The 22,112-nt window shown below is 39.7% G+C and overlaps 1 protein-coding gene across 1 annotated transcript; it reads right to left on the bottom strand.

Moving 5' to 3' along the window:
- Positions 1-19,685: 19,685 nt before the first annotated feature.
- On the bottom strand, positions 19,686-21,572 carry LOC107788878 (uncharacterized). Its single transcript, XM_075239270.1, has one exon. The coding sequence runs from the start codon at positions 21,570-21,572 to the stop codon at positions 19,686-19,688; it is 1,887 nt and encodes a 628-aa protein (XP_075095371.1).
- Between the last annotated feature and the right edge of the window lie 540 nt (positions 21,573-22,112).

Below are 22,112 nucleotides of genomic sequence, written 5' to 3'. Positions count from 1 at the left end.
AACTAATGATGTGACAACTAAGTAAATTTCTAGATTAGTTGGGTTGAGATCCCTTTGTTTTGGAGTGAGATTCATGAGTTGTATTTGGGCTACTTTATAGGTCAGAATGGGCTATAAAAAATAATGGGTTAACTTGGGCTTAGCCCAAATAAACCCATGAGCTAAAATATTGTAGCCCAACCCATTAATCTATAGGCGGAGTTGAATGAGTTTGGGCTCAAATTGCCACCCCTAAGTATGGGGTCTTATGTGTAGATACTCGGATGTAACTTCTAATTTAATGATGAGTTAAATTAGAATTACATATACACATGCACCTATAGTTGATTTATTGTCACGACCCAAAATCTCACATGTCGTGATGGCGCCTATCTCAATACTAGGCAAGCCAAGAATCTCAATAAACCACCATAACTTAAGTTTGAAAACAAAATAATTACATTCAGCGGAAGAAACTCACAATTTCAAATTTAGCACTCCCAAAACCCAGTGTCACTAAGTACATGAGCATTTAATATGAATACAAAGTCTGACGGATAAAAATCACTGTGTAAAAATATAGAACAATATAATAATTAAACAGGAAAGGAATCGAGTCTGCGGATGTCAAGCAGCTACCTTGATAGTTCCCAACAGAATTAACTTCGAAATCTAGCAGTCGCCGTATCTGGGGCACCTGGATCTGCACACGAGGTGTAGAGTGTAGTATGAGTACAACTAACTCAATAAGTAACAAGACTAACCTCTGGGCTGAAAGTAGTGACGAGCTCCGCAGGTACAATCCAGTATAAATAATGGTACAAACATGTAGGCATGCTTTCAAGTTCGACAGTTAAACTCAATACAAGTGAAATAGATCAATACTGTATGATATGAGGAATAGGGCATCCAAGTAGAAAGACCTCATGTAAATACTTCTCACAAATTATTCGGTCACTCGATACTGTTTATGGCTAATCCAGCCTAGGGGTGTTCCAACTCGTATATAAATACACATCGACTGACAGTCAGTCACTCAGTACCATATAAGGCCAATCTAGCCCTGAGATAATTTATTCTCAAATGTAAATAATACGAAGAAGATCAATGTCTAGGTAAATTCATTACAATATAAATAAGTAAGGCAAGTCCATGTCCTAAAAAATCCATCCCGAATATATATAATCATCTACGCTCACTAGGGTGTGTACAGACTCCGGAAGGGCTTCTTGTAATGACCCGACCGGTCGTTTCGAGAGTTATAGCCATGTTTTCCCCATTTCTGCTTCTTTTGTGCTTTACTGATGTATTATGTCTTACCGGGTTGGTTGGTTCGGGTCCGGAGTAATTTTAGAGTGAATTGAGACACTTAGTCTCTTAATCAGAAGCTTAAGTTGAAAAAGTCGATCGGATGTCGACTTGTGGGAAAACGACCTCGGATTTGAATTTTTATGGTTCTGTTAGGTGATTTTGGACTTAAAAGCGCGTCCGAAATGTGATTTGGAGGTCCGTAGTAGAATTAGGCTTGAATTGACGAAAGTTGGAATTTTGGCAATTTTGGCCCGCTGTGAAAATTTTGATATCGGGTCAGATTGGATTTCCGGAAGTTGGAATAGGTTCGTGGTGTCATTTTTGACTTGTGTGTAAACTTTGAGGTCAATCGGACGTGGTTTGGTAGGTTTCGACGTCGTTTGTGAAATTTGATAGTTTAGAAGTTCTTTAGGCTTGAATCCGGGTGTAATTGGTGTTTTGATGTTGTCTTGAGTGATTCGTAGGTTCGACTAAGTTCGCATTGGGTTATATGACTTGTTGGCATGATTGGTTGAGGTCCCGGAGGCCTCGGGGTGATTTCGAGTGGTTAACGGCTTGATGAGAGTTGAGGAATTGCAGCTGAAGCTGCTGCTACTGATGTAACCGCACAGGCGGAGTGGGAACCGCAAGTGCGAGCCCACAGAAGCAAAGGAGGAGCCGCAGATGCAGCTAAGCAGGATCTGGGCAGAGGACGCAGGTGCAATGGAATTCTCGCACTTGCGATGGTCGCAGAAGCAGATTTAGGGGCGCAGGTGCGATGTAGTTCCCGCACCCGCGAAGAGCGCAGATGCGGTCACTTGACTGCAGGAGCGGAGGCAGTGTATAGGGATTTTTCCGCAGAAGCGGGGCCTTGCCCGCAGATGCAGAAATAGAGCCGCAGGTGCGAGAAGTCTGGGTAGAACCTATAAATAGAACACTTCTAGATTTTTCACCATTTTCATCATTTTTGAGCTCGGATTTTGGGGATTTTGAGAAAGATTTCAGAGTAATCACTGAGGTAAGTTCCTTGTGCCTATTTATCTTGAATAATGGTGTTTCCCCACTGATTTTGCACCTAGTTGGTGAGTGTTTGGGGTGAGATTTGGGAGATTAGGGCTTGGGAATTGGAGAGTGAATATTTGGGTTTTGGAAGGACAATTGAGGTCGGATTTTGATAAATTTGGTATGGCTAGACTCGTGAGTGAATGGGCTCTCGGGTTTTTTGTGACTTTCGTTGGGTTTCAAGACGTGGGCCCAGGGGGCCGGGTTGAGCCGATTTCGGATTTTGGGCTATATTTTAGTAGTTTTCTTGTGGAATTGATCCTTTTAACCAATAAAATATTGATTATCTCGTACTGTTTGTGGCTAGATTCGGGGCATTTGGAGGCCGATTCGAGAGGCAAAGGCATTTCGGAGTAGGATTTATGCGCGGTTGAGGTAAGTAACAGTCTTAAATCTATTTTTGAGGGTATGAAACCCCGAGAATTGGTATAATGTGAATATTTGAAGGTGACGCACATGCTAGGTGATGGGCATGCGAGCGTGCACCGTGCACCGTGAGGGATTATGACTTGGTCCGTCCCATGAGACTGTAAAGTCAAATAGCCATTGTTATTACTTGTTTTCCTTGTCTTTGAGCAGTTGACTGTCTTTCATGTTAGAAACCATGCTTAGGCCATATGATATTACTGTTGGGACCCGCAACGGTCGTATATATGGTAATTGACTGCTAATTGTTGTCTTGTACTCAGTCACAGTTTTACTTGTGTGTTATATATTTGTTTCCTCTCATTTCTTGTTGATACTTGTTGTATTCTCTGCTTGGGCCGGTTATTATGTTATTTTGTGAGCCCGAGGGGCCGGAGAGGTTAGTGACTGAGATAGGGCCTGAGTGCCGAGCTGCGAGCTGTGAGGTATATGGATCGGGTTGCACGCCTCAACAAGCCTTCTATACATATATATTATAGGATCGGGTTGCACGCCACAACAATATTGGATCGGGTTGCATGCCGCAACAATATTGGATCGTGTTGCACGCCGCAACAATATAGCGCTTGGGCTGAAAGGAGCCCCTCCGGAGTCTGCACACCCCCAGTAAGCGCAGGTACCTATTGAGAGTGTGTATTGAGGGCTGAGAGCCAAGAGTATGAGTTGTTGAGATGAGTTGAGTTACTGCTGCCTTGAGAGATTGTACTTGCTTTTATTTATTGGTGTACTTAGTTACTATCTGATGTTGTTGTAAAATTTCTGAAAGATTCATATCTTTTTATTTGAGCTCGAACTGATTTGACTTATACCACTGGATTTGAAAACATGTTCACTCTTTATTGAAAACTTTTGAAATGATCTGTATTATTATAGTTCGTCACTGCTTCTTAGTTCCTTATTTAATTCTATTACTTGCTGAGTTGGTTGTACTTATGCTACACCATGCACTTCATGTGCAGATCCAGGTGTGTACGGTTCTTGGGATCGCTGAGTTCGTGCGCAAGCTGATTATTGGAGACTTACGAGGTAGCTGCCGGCATCCGCAGTCCTTGTTTCTCCTTTCTTATTATTTTCTCTTTTGTATTGGAACTTGGCACATACTATAGTAGACTATATTTCTAAATTGGTTATTAGATGCTCATGACTTAGTGACACCCCGATGTCGGGCTATCATTCCGCACTTGTGTTTTGGGTTTTTACCCCGTTATTGTATAAACCTTCAGTTAGTTTAATTGCTTTAGCTCACTTCTGTTATATATTGAAAGTATATTGAGAATGCCAGCTTGCCTAGTTCCACGATAGGCGCCATCACGACTGGTTAGGTATTTGGGTCGTGAGACTCCTTCAGCACAAGCATGATATAAAGCCTTTATGGCCTACTGCAGGCGAGCAATCCCGATTCGTATAATAATAAAGCCTATATGGCCTGCTGCAGATGGGCAGCCCCGATCCATAAAATAGTAAAGCCTATAAGGCCTGCTACAGGCGGGCAACCCCGATCCATATAATAATAATGTATAACGCCATTCTGGCATGCTGCAGGCGGGCAACCCTGATCCTTTTAATAATAATATATATAAAGCCAATATGGCTTGTTGCGGCGCGCAACTCGATCCTATAAATATCCTCACAATGGACGAATATGACTGAGTGTGAAATGTGTATTTTTTTGAAACAATTAATTCAATAGCAACACGACCCCAAGGGTCCCAAAAATATTGGCATGTAACCTAAACATGATCTTTAATAAGAGCCTCAACTCAATTTCTCTAACATGTTCAAATAATAACATGATTCTTTAATTTTTCAACTTCATAGGTTTTATTCGAGTCACAATTTTAATGGTGCACGTGCACACGCTCGTCAACTATCGTGTGCGTCACCGCCAAACAATTGATATAACATAAATTCGGGGATTCAAACCCTTAGAACCAAGTTTAGAAGTGTAACTTACCTCAAACCGTGTAATTATTTACTCCACTAGGCCCTTGCCTCGTGAATTGGTTTCCAAATGCCTCGAATCTAGCCACAAATTATTTGATTCAGTCAATAAAATTTATTGAAAATAATTTCATAAGAAAATACTAATTTTCCAATAAAATCCAAAATTTAACTCAAAATTGCCCGTGGGGCCCACGTCTCGGAACCCGACAAAAGTTATAAAATCCGAAAGCCCATTCAACTACGAGTCTAACCATATAAATTTTACAAAAATCCGACCTCAACTCGACCTCCAAACCCTCAAATCTTATTTTTAATTCCCTAGATTCAAATCATTGATTTACACCTCAAAAACACGTAATCTAGTCGGATTATTCGATGATAATTCAATATTATGAAGTAGAAATGATCACAAGTGACTTACCTCAAGTTTCCCTTGAATTCTCTCTGAAAATCGCACCAAAAACCCGTGCTTAAAGGTCCAAAAAGGGCAAAACTCGGAACTCCTCCAATTTTATTCTGTCCAGGGCCTGTAGCACCTGCGACCAGATTAGCCGCATATGCAGTCTCGCAGGTGCGACGAAGTGTCCACTTCTGCGATCGCCCACAATGCTCCCTTCGCTTCTGCGCATTTCCTTTCGCACATGCGGCCTCGCAGGTGCGGTAAAATCCTCGCACCTGCGCACTCTGCCTCACCAGCCCTTGCCGCTTCTGCGCTTGCCAAGCTCGCTTCTGCGGGCTCGCACCTGCGAGCCAAACTCCGCAGGTGCGATTGCATCAGTAGGCAGCAAATTTTCAGCTTTGTTCTAAGTCCAGATTTGATCCATTTAACCATCTGAAACTCACCCGAGGCCCCCGGGACCTCAACCAAATATACCAACAAGTATTATAATATAACACGGACCTACTCGAGGACTCAAATCACATCAAACAACATCAAAACGACGAATCTCACCTCAAATCAAAATCTATGAACTTTTGAACTTTAAATTCTATATCTCGTGCCGAAATATATTAAATCAATCTGGAATGACTTCAAATTTTACACACAAGTCATAAATGACATAACGGAGCTATGAAAATTTTCAGAAATGGATTCCGACCCCGATATCAAAAACTCAACTCCTCGGTCAAACTTCTCGAAAATTTAATTTTTGCCATTTCAAGCCAAATTCCACTACGAACTTTCAAATAATTTTCAGGACACGCTCCTAAGTCCAAAATCACCATATAGAGCTATTGGAATCATCAAAACTCCATTTCGGGGTCGTTTACGCATAAGTCGGCATCCAGTCACTTTTTTAACTTAAGCTTTTAACCTTGAAACTAAGTATTCCAATTCATTCCAAAACCTCACCGGACCCAAACCAATTAATCTGGTAAGTCATAAAATAAATGTAAAGCATAAATTAAGTTGTAAATGGGGAAACAGGGTTGTAATACTCAAAACGAGCAGCCGGGTCGTTATATTCTCCCCCATTTAAATATACATTTGTCCTCGAACGTGCCAAGAGTTGTTTCCAAGCCATCACATCACTATTCTATCTACCATGCACATACCCGGGTGTGATCCCACGTCACCCTATTCTGTGTAAATTGTATAGGCCTTGTCACACCTCTTTTTTTCCCGCAACCCTTATTACGAGGTTGAGTTAAAAGAGTTTTTTCAATTAAAGTGACGTTTTGAAAAGAAATTATTTATTATTCAGAGTCACCACTTGGAATTGAGTTTTGGTGTTCCAAGTCACCTTTTATTGAATCCCTTATCAAAAGGAAGATTTGACTCCTAATTTATGGTCTAAGAAAATAGAAGATTGAGTAAAGAATTCTGTTGACTGAGGGGAAGGTGTAAGGCACCCCTCGAGTCCCGTGGTTCTAGCACAGTCGCTTTATTGACTAATGTAAGGCTTAAATCAATTTTTAGCTATTCTTGTATTTTATTGATTATGGCTTATTTATTACCGCTTAATTAATTATTATATTTTATTAATTGTGTTCACCAAGATGCGGTACGCACACAAGGTACTTCTTTGAAATTAAATGTTAAACTAAGGTACGGAATGTACACATAGTTAAAACATAATTATTTTGAATTTAAAGGTGTCAAGACGCGGGAATGCACACAAGATCTTTTTATTACTTAAGCATATCAATCCAAGGTTCAGGTATGAACATATGGGCTAATATTTAAAGTACATCTAAAGTTTTTCTAGCATTTTAGAATATCTCAATTATTTATCTATTTTATTATTATTATTATTATTATTATTATTATTATTATTATTATTATTATTATTATTATTATTATTATTATTATTATTATTATTATTATTATTATTATTATTATTATTTACCTATTCTAACGAATCTTAAGGTTTTAAAGTAAAATATAACTAAGAGATGACCATTGGCCTAGAAGATAGAACCAAATCAATGAAGTTTTCTACTGATGCATTACAATTTAAACAAACCTACATCACATTAGATTTATTATTATCTAGAAATATTTATACAAAAAAAACATATGCAAATTCCAGCTATATTTATCAGTGGAACTTAATATAAAATAATAATCTTAATTAGCTATCATATTGTTCTGTGTGAGTAGCTTGTCCTAATTTGATATAGACATATATATGAATATGAATCTGATTTAACTATTAAAGAATCAAGATTTCAGCAACTCAAATAATAAACTAAGACATGCTCCAACAAAATTTTGTCAATCACGTTACTTCATACCAAAAATATAAATGAAACTTCTAAGAAAAATAAACAAAACTATAACAAAGTAAAAAAAATCTTTAAGCACCCATCCTACTTAAAACTGAAAGAAAGAGCAAAAAAAAAATAAAGAACTCGTCTTAGTTATTATTTTACTAAAGTCACAAACAATCCAGCGATGTACATTAGATCAAACAAAAATTTTGATTGTCATGGGAATCAAAAATTAAAGATTAAAATAAACTCATCCAAGAATCTAGTAATTACTTATGAACACCATAAAAGTCGTCCTCTTTTAAAGGATTCTCTTTCAAACTTTTACTCATACTAAACAATATTGAGAATGCAGAAACCGAACAAGACTAAAACTTCTCAAATTCTTATGCCATAAAAATGATTCAAAAGATATCAACAAACATATCTAACTATGTATGAGCCAGATATTAAAGAGACGGAGATGAACCTTTTTGTGGAGATTTCAACAAAATCACAGCTACAATCTACTGATTTTCAAAGCTAGCAATACTAACTTTTCTAGAACCACGAACTCGGAACCGCAAACGAAATTTCGAACTCCGGCTTCGAACTCAATAACGTAACTAAACAGTTTTTCCAAGTGAATTTTTTTACTCTAAAAGAACAGTCCTCTTTTCTCTTAGTTGCTGAATTTTTTTTTTCATCCCCCCTTTTACTAAAGTATGTGTGTGCTATATATAGAATGTGTGTGTGTGTGACGGATATGTGGGTTCAGGAGATGAATGGGGAAAGTGGAGAATAGGACGTGAGGGAGTTAGGATTAATGTGAGCAGTATGAGAGAATTAGGAAAATGCGGGATTTGGAGGAGAAAGTCGTGGTGTTAGCGTTAGGATAGCAAGAAATCATTTTTCTTTTCTTATCCTCATCTTTTTTTTTTTAAAACAAAAGCCAATTAACAAGACTAAAAAATCAAATGTTAAAAAAAAAACTACTTATACTAATATCTTATATCTCTAAAAGAAATTACTGGAAAAAAAAAGTACTACATACTAAGGCTTAGAATACTAAAAGAAGCGTACTTATTATTTTTTTATAAGATAAAATAAAATAACTAAGTAAGAATACTAATTAAGTATATATTAAAAAGATATAAGAAAATTAAATATTTAAACTATAATTTAAATGACACTAAAAAAAATATACCATAACTTACATATTAAAAATTCTAATTAAAAGAAACCAAATATTTTTTGTAAATCTTCTTTTTCTCTTTACAAATAGAAATAAAATTTGTATTCTAAAAGTGTGAATATTTTTATAGTTTTTATAAGCTCTACTAAAAGTGAGATAAAGGTTTGAAATATCAAAAGTAGACATAAAATACATATTTACACTAAAATAGTATAGAATTTGGGTGTGGTCTAAAATTAGTTGTTCACAGCATGCCCCTCTTTGCTTGGAAACATGAAGAGTTTTCAGGCAAAGATAATGAACAAGGTGACTGATTTTTGTCCTCACTATTATTTAAAAAGGAAAATAAGATAAAAGAATCAGATGCGACCGAACCTTGGTTTTAGGCAGCCAACATATCCCGAGTTCTAAGAGAATCGGGTCCCGTGTAGTTCATGTGGAAAATGACTGATAGAGTATACTTAGATAGAGAGCCGAGCGAAGTTCCGTCGAGGTTCTGATCCGCGGTTCCAACTATTACATCAAAATAAAAAGAAAATTAAATACTCTTAAAATCTAAGAGTTACAAAATTTCTATCTAAATGCCATCTGGAGTCTTGTCTTGATTCTTGACTTGCTTCCCCCATTGACTTTAGACTGAAACTTGATGCTCTCGATGTAACAAACTATGAAATATTCTCCTAGGCTTGATTCTTGATCAGATAATGAGAAGATGGATCTTGAGACCCTATGTCTCTGCATGCATTACGTCAAAGCTGGTTTGGCTGGTATTGAGATCAAACATTCCACTTTCTCTGGAAAGAACTGAAATCTTATTTTTGCACATCCAATCCGTGCTTTACAGAAAAACCTACAAGCCATCACAAACAAACAAAACGAACAAAAATTTTCTGCCCCAGTTTGCACTAGAAAATTTTTGTGAGTTATTGAAAACACATTAAATTATCTTTGCTATTGCAGAATAAAGAATTACAAGAAGGAAGGCAACCAGGGGATGTAGTACCCTGTGTTGACGATGAGATGAGGCTCGTGGCACTCTAGGGTGCTACTAGGGAATGTCGTACCCAATGTTGGAAATAAAATGAGGCTCGTGGAGCTCTAAGATGCTACTAGGAAATGTCGTATCCTATGTTGCAATAAAATGAGGATTGTGGCGCTCTGAGATGCTACTAGGGAATGTCATACCCTACGTTGGCAAAAAGTAATGCAGCCGGGGGATGTAGTACCCTGTGTTGGCAATAAGATGAGGCCCGTGGTACTCTGAGATGCTACTAGGGAATGTCGTACCCTATGTTGGCAACAAGAAATGCAACCAGGGGATGTAGTACCCTATGTTAGCCATAAGGTGAGGCTCTTGGCACTCTAGGATGCTACTAGGGAATGTCGTACCCTATGTTTGCAATAAGAAATGCACCCAGGGGATGTAGTACCCTATGTTGGCAATAAGGTGAGGTTCTTGGCACTTTGGGATGCTACTAGGGAATGTCGTACCCTATGTTGGCAGAAAGTAATGCAACTAGGGGATATAGTACCCTGTGTTGGCAATAAGATGAGGCTCGTGGTACTCTGGGATGCTACTAGGGAATGTCGTACCCTATGTTTGCAATAAGAAATGCAACCAGGGGATGTAGTACCCTATTTTGGCAAAGAGTAATGCAACCAGGGGATGTAGTACCATGTGTTGAAGATAGTGTATTGATTCCCTATAATGAAACTAGAAATAACATGATTACATGTATATTGGAAGAAAATCAAGGATTTGAGGACTTCACTTGGTGGTGTTCGTCTTTCACGAACTGTTTCATGAAATTGTTATGTTCCTGTTCTGAATAAAAAAAGATTCGTTAGTTTTAAAATGGTGGTCAGTTTGTGGCCTTGATTTATTGGGCGACTTGACCTTGCGTCCATTGCACTTGTTAGAAAAACTGACTCCGTCGATGATTGTACAAATTGCCGGGAGATTCTGTCTTTTCTTTCTGGAGATCTTCTTTCTCAACATCAAAACCTAACCATTTGCACCTATCACCATTTGTGTTCATGGTGCAAACAACTTTGCTCCCAAAATAACTTTTAACTTAGTAACTTTTGTTGACCCTTGAAACATTGTTCAATCCTTCAAGCCTTTTGTTCGTCAGGAAAAATCACATATGGCTTTATGCCTTTGCCCATACGGTTTATGCCCAGCAATCTTTACTTTATATAACGGGAAAACTGTAACCAGTTTTGCGGCCTTTTCTTTGCTTTGCTTTGACAAAATTAGACTGAAAGGGACTCAAAAAAGTAATGCGAAAGAAAATAAGAAGGTGAATTAATAGGTATTACAACTTAATCAAGAAGTGTCCCTTTCAGAGGCAAGAATAAGAAAGGACTTATCTGGAGGAAATATGCTGACTTCAATGAATATGACATGCACTTTGGACTGGATGCCCGATCCGTTTGAACCGTCTAATTCTCGAAATCTATTGTAAACTTAACTTTGAAACTGAGTTCTTTGTCTTGACCATGCTTGTGTCGGGATGTACGAAGCCTTAAATCGATCAATGATGCCCTTTGTGGGTTTTCATCAATTGACCTCTCTCATTTGCCTTTCTCTCAACTCATTATTGCCTTATAGTGCCCGTGAAGGTTTTCACTAATAAGTCTCTCTCATTTATTTTTTCTCTCTTCAATGGCTGAGGCATTACCCGTAGTATACTGACTTAGCATTCTCGAAAGTTGATCAGAAGGTCTTAGCAGGGAAAGGTAAAAAGAACTATTCAACTGAATTACAACTTTTGGAACCATTTTGATGGAACAACCATCGAAAATAAAATAAAATCATGCCCCAGTTTCTTTGAATACTGGGAAATATGGATTTTTGTTTTGGTGTGACCGAACCCCAGAGTGAGGCTGCCTACATATCCTTTTGGAATCAGGTCGAACGTAGTTCAAATAACATGAACTTGTTTTGATGATTTTTTTTTAAGTACATTGGTTCCAAAAGAGGGGAAAACAAAGAAATATAAACAAGGCTTCAAAGGGATAACTAGGGTTGACCAGTGTTTGGGTAGCGAGAATGATAGCCTTTCGTCATCCCAACCTGAGAATGCTAAATATAAGAATGCCCCAACAGAGCCATGTCAGACATAGTATCTCTTGACCGCATCTGCGTTGACGGATATATCAGTCACCTTTCCTTCTATATCTGCCAAGTGTAGAGCTCCTTTTGACAATACTTTCTTGACGAGGTAAGGACCTTGCCAATTCGGGGCGAACTTTCCTTTTGCTTCTTCCTGGTACGGAAAGATACGTTTCAAAACAAATTGTCCTACCTCGAATTGTCTTGGGCGAACTTTCTTATTGTAAGCGCGTGCCATTCTTTGTTGGTATAACTAACCAAAACAAACTGCCGCCAAACACTTTTCATCAATCAAATTCAACTGTTCCAATCGGGACTTCACCCATTCAGTGTCCTCAATCCCTGCTTCAACAATGATTCGGAGAGAGGGAATCTCAATTTCAGCAGGTATGACCGCTTCAGTTCCATAAAAAAATAAATAGGGCGTTGCGCCAACTGATGTACGGACAGTTGCCCGGTATCCCAAAAGAGCAAAAGGCAGTTTCTCATGCCATTGTCTAGACCCTTGGATCATCTTCCTAAAAATCTTCTTGATGTTCTTATTCGCAGCTTCAACAGCTCTATTACTTTGGGACGGTAAGGAGTAGAATTGCGATGCTCAATTTTAAATTGTTCACATACCTCCTTCATCAGATGGCTATTCAAATTAGCAGCATTATCTGTAATAATGGTTTTTGGAATACCGAAACGACAGATGATGTTGGAGTGAACAAAGTCTACTACTGCTTTCTTGGTAACTGCTTTCAATGTAATAGCTTCCACCCATTTGGTGAAGTAATCAATTGCAACCAAGATGAATCTGTGCCCATTTGAAGCTTTTGGCTCGATTGGGCCAATGTCATCCATTCCCCAAGCAACAAAAGGTCAAGGAGCCGACATAGGATACAACTCTGAAGGTGGCGAGTGAATCAAATCACTGTGAATCTGACACTGGTGGCACTTGCGAACAAAATGAAAGCAATCTCGTTCCATAGTAAGCCAATAATATCCTGCCCGAAGGATTTTCTTTGCTAGAACATATCCATTCATGTGAGGACCACAAACTCCCGAATACACCTCATTCATAATCATTTCGGCTTCTTTGGCATCCACACATCTCAACAAATTCAAATCCAGAGTTCTTTTGTATAGGATTTCCCCGCTCAAAAAGAAACCATTAGAGAGTCGCCTAATAGTTCTCTTTTGATCCCTGTTAGCATGTTCCGAATATTCTCTTGTTTTCAGAAACTGTTTAATATCACGATACCATGGTTCACCATCTGGTTCTGCTTCAATTGTATTGCAATAACCATGTTGATATCGAATTTGAATTTCTAATGGATCAATGTGAGTATTACCCGGATATGGAAGCATTGAGGCTAGAGTGGCCAAGGCATCATCTAATTCATTGTGAAACCTGTGAATGTACTTGAATTCGATGGACTTGAACCGTTTTCTAAGATCCTCCACACATTGTCTATATGGAATGAGCTTAATGTCTCGAGTCTCCCAATCACTTTGAGCCTGCCGAATAAGCAAATCTGAATCTCCCATCACCAACAGTTCATGCACATTTAGATTTATTGCCATGTTCAGACCCATGATGCAAGCTTCATATTCTGCTGTATTGTTTGTATAGAAAAAACGAAGTCACGCCGTAGCAGGGTAATGTTGCCCAGTAGGTGATACCAGAATTGTCCCAATCCCTATGCCTTTGATGTTGACAGCCCCATCAAAGTATAGTTTCCAAATTTGACTGTCATCTTGGACTACTTCTTCAACTAAATTAACCTCTTCATCTAGGAAATATGTGTTCAAAGATTCATACTCATCATCAACCGGGTTTTCTTCCAGATTATCAGCCAAAGCTTGTGCCTTCATGGCAGTGCGAGTGACATAAACAATATCAAACTTTGTGAGCAAGATTTTCCACTTTGCCAATTTGCCTATTGGCATCGGCTTCTGAAAGATGTACTTCAGGGGATCCATTCGGGATATGAGGTAAGTTGTATAGGCCAAAAGATAATGCCTAAGCTTCTGGGCGACCCAGGTTAAGGCGCAACATGTCCTTTCCAAAAGTGTATTTGGCCTCATAAGTGGTGAACTTTTTGCTCAAATAATGTATTGCTTGTTCCCTTTTTCCTGTGGCATCATGTTGACCCAGAACACAACCAAAGGAACTATCCATTACTGATAGATATAAAAATAGAGGCCTATCAGGTTCCGGCGGGACCAAAATAGGGGGATTTGACAAATATTCCTTGATCTTATCAAAAGCTTCTTGGCACTCATCTGTCCACTTGATAGCGGCGTTCTTTTTCAACAACTTAAAAATAGGCTCACATTTGGTTGTAAGCTGCGAGATGAACCTGCTAATGTAATTCAACCTCCCGAGTAAACTCATGACTTCTGTTTTGTTCTTCGGGGGAGGCAGCTCTCGAATGGTCTTTATCTTGGAGGGATCTAACTCAATGCCTCTTCGACTAACTATAAAACCCAAAAGCTTCCCAGAAGGAACTCCAAATGCACATTTGGCTGGATTGAGTTTGAGATTGTACCTTCGTAGTCTTTCAAAGAACTTTTTCAAGTCTTGCACATGGTAAGCTTGTGTTCTCGACTTAATGATCACATTATCAACGTACACTTCAATCTCTTTATGCATCATGTCATGGAATATGGTAGTCATGGCTCTCATGTAAGTTGCCCCTGCATTCTTCAAACCGAATGGCATGACCCTATAACAATAAGTTCCCCATGGAGTTGTGAAGGCGGTTTTTTCTACATCTTCTTTATCCATCAGAATTTGGTGATATCCGGCATAACAATCCACAAAAGATTGGATTTCATGTTTAGCAAAATTATCAACAAGGATATGAATGTTGGGTAAGGGAAAGTTGTCCTTTGGACTTGCTTTGTTTAAATCCCTATAGTCAACACAAACTCTAATTTTCCCATCCTTCTTTGGCACTGGCATAACATTTGCTAACCATGTAGTGTATCGGACGACCCTGATCACATTTGCACTTAGTTGCTTCGTGATTTCTTCTTTAATCTTATCACTCATGTCTGTCTTAAACTTCCTTTGTTTTTGCTGGATTGGTGGAAAATTAGGATGTGTGGGAAGCTTATGGACCACTAGATCGGCACTCAAACTCGGCATGTCATCATACGACCAAGCAAATATATCTCTGTACTCGAACAAAACTTGAATTATGGCATCTCTCGTCTTTTGTTCAGTATGAATGCTTATTTTTGTTTCTCTGGTTTCTTCAGGACTTCCCCCAGGTTAATTGCCTCAGTTTCATTTAAGTTAGGCTTAGGCTTATTCTCAAATTGATCCAATTCCCTTTTTATTTCTCTAAAAGCCTCATCTTTGTCATACTCAACTTCTTGATTCATTATTTCGAGATTAGACAGCTTTTTAAGATCTGGGCATGAATTCCGTATGCATGTCAAGTTTTTAAAGCCAGCATTATCGAAACTGAAAATGATAAGAAATTAACAAAAATTAGGGAAATAAAAAGATAGAATTTTACTACGAAAATGGAACTTCATTTCATTGAATTTGAAAGGATAGAAGGGTTAACATCACAGCAAAGCAATTAAACTAAAATATATGGATTACAACCCTTAAAATAATCCAAATACAGAAAAAACAACAAAACAGGCTTCCAAGACTCCTTCCTGATGGGAAGAGGAGTCGCTTCCCAGTTGCTGAACGAGGTATCTGGACCAATCAGTTGAACACTTGCACGGCTAGGGCCCTCCCCAACTTGAACCATATTGATCTCATAGAACATCTCCTTGAGACCCTGGCAAACTCCGTCAATGTCATCCTGAGTAGAAGGATTTTGGACTTCTTCAAATTGTGGCTTGACAAAAGAGTAGGCAATGTGAGGGATTGGTTTGGACAGATTCCAACCATTCTTTTTGCGGGCCTTGGCTCTGTCTATATCAGCTGATGTTGGTTTAAAGCCCAAGCCAAAGGTATTTTTCTTCGAAAATGGGGCAATGAGGTTCACAATTCCTTACAGAGAGGATCCCAATCTTTTTCCTGGTTCATAGTCGTTCCTCAACATCAGCGAAGCGACCATCACAGATGTGGCTGAAAGACGGGGATGCAGAATTGGTTTTCCTTCTTCCACTTGGTCCACCTCAATCACCTCAAATGCTTGATATATGATGGATTCACATCCTTCCTTGGCCTCGATATATGGAATGGACGGGTCTTTATAGATGGATAAGTTGTCCTCCCCATGAATAATAATTTCTTGCCCGTCACACTCGAATTTGACCATTTGATGTAGGGTGGATGGTACAACTCTGGCCATATGGATCCACGGCCTTCCCAAAAGAAAATTATAGGAAGTTTCCATATCTAACACTTGAAAGACAATGTTAAAATCAACCGGGCCGATTGTCATGGTGAGTTCGATTTCCCCAATAGTGTCTCTTTTTGAACCATCAAAAGCTCTGATGCTGACATTACTGGTTCGAATTCTGTTAGTGTCAATGTTTAGCTGTTGTAGAGTAGAAAGAGGACACACATCTACACTTGAGCCTCCGTCAATCATGACTCCTTTTACGTAGTGCCCTTCACATTTGACCATAAGATGCAAAGCTCTATTGTGGCCAGCCCCTTCCTCAGGCAAATCATCATCGCTGAAAGTAATTCTATTTACTTCAAAGAATCTTTCAGCCATTTTTTCTAGCTGATTCACCGTTGTCTTTTCTGAGATATATTCCTCGTTCATAGTTTTGATCAACACACGATGATGCTCTTTTGAATGCAAAAGCAGAGATAACAAAGATATCTGAGCAGGAGTTTTCCTTAGTTGGTCAATGATTGAGTAGTCTTGCATTTTCATCTTCTTAAGGAATTCCTCCGCTTCTTTTTCTGCAATGGGTTCTTTCACTGGCAAGTGACTTTCCCTGGCTTGCTTAGCTTTTCTCAATTCCTCTAGTGAATAACACCTTCCAGAGCGGGTCAAGCCCCCCATTTCACCTGGTTCTTCAACTATCTCTTTTCCTTTGTATGTCATGACAGTCTTGTTATAATTCCAGGGAATAGCTTTTGTGTTTGTCACTAGGAGTTGGGAAACAGGTCGGATCACGGCTGGCTCTGTTATATTCCTCAAACCATTATTCGGAATGATCTTTTGAATGCCCCAGGGGATGTAAAGTTTTGGCCCACCCAATTGAACCTCAACCTTTTTTGTGCTTCCAGGAACATAGAGAATTGTTTTTTCAGAACAAGCCAAGTTCAAACTAGAACTTGCACCTTTCACAATCAACGGTGCCAATTGCGACGGGCTCACTATCACTTTTGGTTCTGGCCCTATGGTTCTAACAACCATCTCTGTCTTGCCAGACTGCTTATAATCCCGATCATCATAAATCATCCCAATAAAATGTGTATTATCCTGAGTTGGGAGTGGATTGTTTGTGATATTAGGAGTATCCTCATTGTTTGTTACCACAATTGCCTTTGCTTCAATCAAATTTTCAATGGCTTTTTTTAATGTCCAATAATTTTCGGTACTATGCCCTTGGGTGTTAGAGTGATACTCACATCTTGCATTTGAGTCAAAACCTTTTGAATTTGGATTCACATAACGCGGCATAATAGGTTCAATCAACTTCAACTGCTTCAACTTTCGAAATAGGCTTGTATACGATTCTCCAATTGGGGTGAACTCTTTCTTTGGCTCCTGCTCTCTCACATATTCTTGTTGGGGACGAGGATTATATGGTGCTTGAAAATTCGGCCGGAGTTGACGGGAGCCTTGTGGAATCGCTGCCCGCCATTGTTGGTGTTTGGGAGGCCTAGCATAAGTCTGAGCATTAAACACTGTGTATTGTTGCAGGGGAACTGAGTATCGGGGACTTTGAGGTGGATAATAATGTTGAGCAGAATTGGATTGTCCTTGTTGGAATTACACGTAAGAAGGAGCTATTCCTCTTTGAACTCCCCCGAACCCAGATGCCATCATGGATCCTTCCTCCTTCTTTTTCCGATTTCCGAAACTGCCTGACCAGCTTTGAATTGCTTGTGTGGTCGCCTTAAGGGCTGCCTGACTCACAATTTTGCCTGAATTCATTCCATTCTCAACTATTTCACCAATCTTAATCGCCTCAGTGAAAGGTTTACCAATGCCGGCCAACATGTAATGAAGGTAATCAGAATCCTGAGCTTGGAGAAAATAGTCAATCATTTCTGCCTCTTTCATTGGTGGTTTGACCCTAGCAGCCTGCTCTCTCCACTTGATTGCATATTCTCTGAAGCTTTCTGTTAGTTTCTTCTTTATGTTGACGAGAGAGGAGCGGTCTGGCACTATATCAATGTTGTACTGAAACTGTTGGACAAAATCTTGAGCCATGTCATTTCAAACGTGCCAGTGAGAGATGTCTTGATCTATGAACCACTCTGAAGCAATTCCTGTCAAACTTTCCCCAAAATAAGCCATGAGCAATTCTTCTTTTCCTCCCGCTCCCCTTAATTGGTTACAATACCTCTTCAAATGGGCAACGGGATCACCATGCCCATCATACTTATCAAACTTGGGGGTCTTGAAGCCGGGTGGCAAATGAACATGGGGAAACATGCATAGATCGTTAAACGAAACACTCTTGTGGCCGCCCAAACCCTGTATGTTTCTCATGGTTTGTTCCAAGCTCTTCATTTTTCTAGTCATTTCCTCTTGTTCCATATTCTTTTCGGGCTTTTCGATCTCAATTGGGAACACGTTATGAGGAGTATGCTTGTATGAATCTGGAACCTTTAAAGTCAGTTCTGAAGAGTAATGTTGGGCATCATGAGCATCCAGTTGTGGATCATTATTGGACTTTTGAGCAACAGCCGGTTGAGGGACAGTGAAAGTATGGACAATGGGTATAGTAGGTGGGTCATTTCTAAGGGGTGCGATTGGAGGACGTGGAATGGAGGTATTGGGGATAGTGGGAAGGTTAATGCTCGAACTGAATCCAGGTTGGTACAATGGGTTACTTGTTATGGAGATAGGCACTTGAGTGGCAATTGACACATTATGAAGATTATCCGAAGGCCCTATGGGTAGTGAGGGCGGTGCTTGTCCATTCACCCAGGCTTGGTACATCTCTGCCAATTGTTGCTTCAACACTCTTACTTCTTCAACCAGTCTTGAACCTTGTTCAACCAATTGTCCATGGACATCATCATTATCTGACTCATTCTCACTGTTGTTTGCCATTCTACTTTTTCCTTTTGATCTCGTGTTGTAAGGGTGAGTCGCCAGTTTAAACCACAAACCAACCACCTCTGTTTTACTTTATCTTTTAAAATGACAAACAACAAACGTGTTAGAGTTAGGCATTTTGCAGATATTAATCACACATTATATGTCATGCACCTAATGCCATTTTCATTTCTAAAATGATCTTGGAAGGCTTTATGTTTCATCCCGGCTTATTGATTTATTGGTTTATTTTCATCTTGAATTTAACGGGTTTTTTTTTCATTTTTTTTAGATTAATTATGGTTATGATCGCATCCGATGAGGATTGCCTACGTATCATGACGCCGCATGAATCAGACCATTATGTAGTTTAGGGGAAAACAATAATAGTAGTTTTTTTTATAAACAAAACGAAATAATACAATAACAAAAAGGACATTACATTGAAAATGACTTACCCAACTCTGACAAGACTAAAAGACAGCGATTTTAAAGATTCAACAATGACTCAAACTAAAACATAACTACTACATGAAAAGTTCTAACAACTACGACTATAATTCAACTCCACAATCTTCTTGCTTTCAAACACTGAAACATCTGCTCATGGTGGGGCTTGCCCTGGTTGACCCCCTAATGTACGGTACATCCTTTCTAACTCTGCTGCAAGATGACTGGCAAAAGTAGGTGCATGCTCCAAAAACTTCTCATAATCCATCCCTTGGCAGTTCACATAACTTTGAGCGGTATAAACAGCTAAATTATGGACTTGCTCTTTGAAGTACTAGAAATTCTGGTCTCGATCTTGTAACTGCTGCTGGCGAGTGGTGGCTATCTCCCTTATGTGGCCCTCACGATCTAAGGCTGACTCCAACTGAGCCCGGAGTCTAGCCTGCTCGAGTCTCGCCTGAGCCATCTCCCTATCAAAATCTGTATGCTGGTATTCTCTATTGTACCTTCTCATTTCTTCCAACTGTGCATGGAGCTGAGCTTCTGAACGTGCCCAATGGGCCTTTTCTCTCTCGAATTGAGCCCTCTCTTCTTCAAATTTTGTTACTTGGCGATCCTTACTTGATTCGGCCTTCTCATTTAGCTGTTCAATCTTTTCCTTGGCTTTGTCCAACGCCTTTTCAGTCTTTGCCAAGAGGGAATCATAATCTTGCACCTTTTCCATCAGATTGGCAATGGTTCTCTGGTCTTTCCAACTTCTCACTGGCACTTCAGAGGCTTTCTTCATCTGTTGAAGTTGAGCACGAAGGGCTTCATTTTTGCGGATCAGACTCTTCTTTTCCCCTTCGGCTTCTTGTTCTTGCAAGTCTTTCTCAAAATTGAGGTTTCTCAGCCTTTCTTCTAAGGCATGAATAGTTGTTTTGTATCCCTTTTCCCGTTCACCCCAGGCCAACCGTTCTTGGATTTTATCATCAAAGGCTTGAACATGCGGCCTTTTTGTGGGCCTTTTGGGCTCTGGCACATCATCCACGCGAGACCTCTTCCCAAACCATATAGCATAACCCGGATCTACCTCACCTCTCGCAGGATCTGGCGCCTGAGTATCATCTTTCAAGTAGCGACAACCATTCCAAATTTGCTGGATTAAAGCTTCGGGGAGTGGGGCTTCGGGGTGTAGCTCAATCACTTGCACACGCAAATCTTCATCCTTAGGTACTACTTGGTACCTTCCTAGCTGTCTTAGAACTCTGTGTGGCGTATACGGCTGGACACTTCTCAAATCCAACAACAGCAAATAACTTTTTAGGGCCGACATGTGTATCACCTCTCTTACCGGGAGCCATCCCAAAGTCCACTCAATTTGACTTGCATTTAAAGATCTTAGGTGGGATATCCAGGCTTCCACCCCTTCTGGAGAGTTGTAATCTTTTACTTTTTCTTCGTAACTCTCAATGAAATTGTCCTTGCTCGGACCATAGCTCATGAACTTGGGGTGATGTCGGAGATGCTCAATCAACCGCATTTGTAACAAAATATTGCACCCTTCGAAGAATTTTGCCCCGGACTTGCACAAAGTCAACGCCCGATAAATGTCTGATAGAATGATCGGGGCAAGAGTGTGATGTTCTTTGGTAGTGAGGACCTGTACAACCCTGGCTATGCGGGTATCAATTGTCCGCTCCTTGTTTGGGAAGACCATAATTCCCAGAAACGCCATTATGAAGGCGAAGCGATGATGAATCTGCCATGTGTCTTTGTTCTGCTTGTTGTTAAGGCCCTTTTCATGCATTTCAAACCCATTTGGCTGCCCGAACCTAGAGTACAAGAAGTAGAAAGAACAACACCCTTCGACTATGTTGGTCTTTCTAATTTGCTTACTGATGTTCAGAAGATCGAAGAATCGGTGTACAGAAAGAGCCCTTGGGAATATGAGCTCCTGGTTTCTCAAATCCCTGCCAAACCCGGAATATCCAGCTATCTCTTCTAAAGTGGGAGTTAGCTCAAAATCGGAGAAGCGAAAGACATTGTGAACGGGGTCCCAAAAAGTCACTAGTGCCTCAATCAAATCGTCCCGTGGTTTAATTTTCATAATATCTGTAAGGTCTCCCAAGTGCTTGGTGACCCATTTCTGACCATCTTCTCCTAAATCATACCACCACATCTGAAGCTGAAGTGGAGCCTCGTCTACAACTGTGAATGGTGTGTTCTTGACAGTGCTCATTTTGTACCTGTGGGTGGTTAAGGTTAGGGTTGACATTAGTCTCAAGAGACAGAACCAATGCACTCCTTTTGTAAAACAATCTTTTGTAAATAACTCAATATTAAGAAAAATCAACGAGAAGGGGGGCTATTTTCGCAATTGTGACTGAAGAAAGGGTGGCTATTTTTGCAACTATGGCCTCTTCTTACTTTCAAGGATAGCTTTAGGGTCGGGGGAAGGGCATTATGGTCAAAGTGATTCCCAATTGACAGACACGTCCGTTCTTGCGAGAACAGCCTTTCAACAATTTTGAAGATGTTCTAAGGCTATTCTGACAGGAACGATTTGGGATTAACCGAAGCTGGGTCTGCTTATTTGTTTAAAAAAAAAAACTAGACACATTTCTTTCCTTTTTTAGTTATTTTATAAAAATGGGGCCGAACCCTATGAAGGTTGCCTACGTATCTCACATCCGGTGAGAATCAGACCCGCGTAATTCGTAAAAATTTCAGGAATAGGATGACACTTTTTTTTTGAAAAATTCAGGCTTTTTTTTGGGGT

The sequence above is a fragment of the Nicotiana tabacum genome, chromosome 19 (assembly GCF_000715075.1).
Source record: "Nicotiana tabacum cultivar K326 chromosome 19, ASM71507v2, whole genome shotgun sequence".
Classification (NCBI taxonomy): Eukaryota; Viridiplantae; Streptophyta; class Magnoliopsida; order Solanales; family Solanaceae; genus Nicotiana; species Nicotiana tabacum.
This window is presented reverse-complemented; position numbering and strand designations above follow the sequence as displayed.

What these genes read in the sequence shown, in the direction of transcription:
- LOC107788878 (XM_075239270.1), bottom strand. Translation starts at nt 21,572, where the DNA reads ATGAGCACTGTCAAGAACACACCATTCACAGTTGTAGACGAGGCTCCA.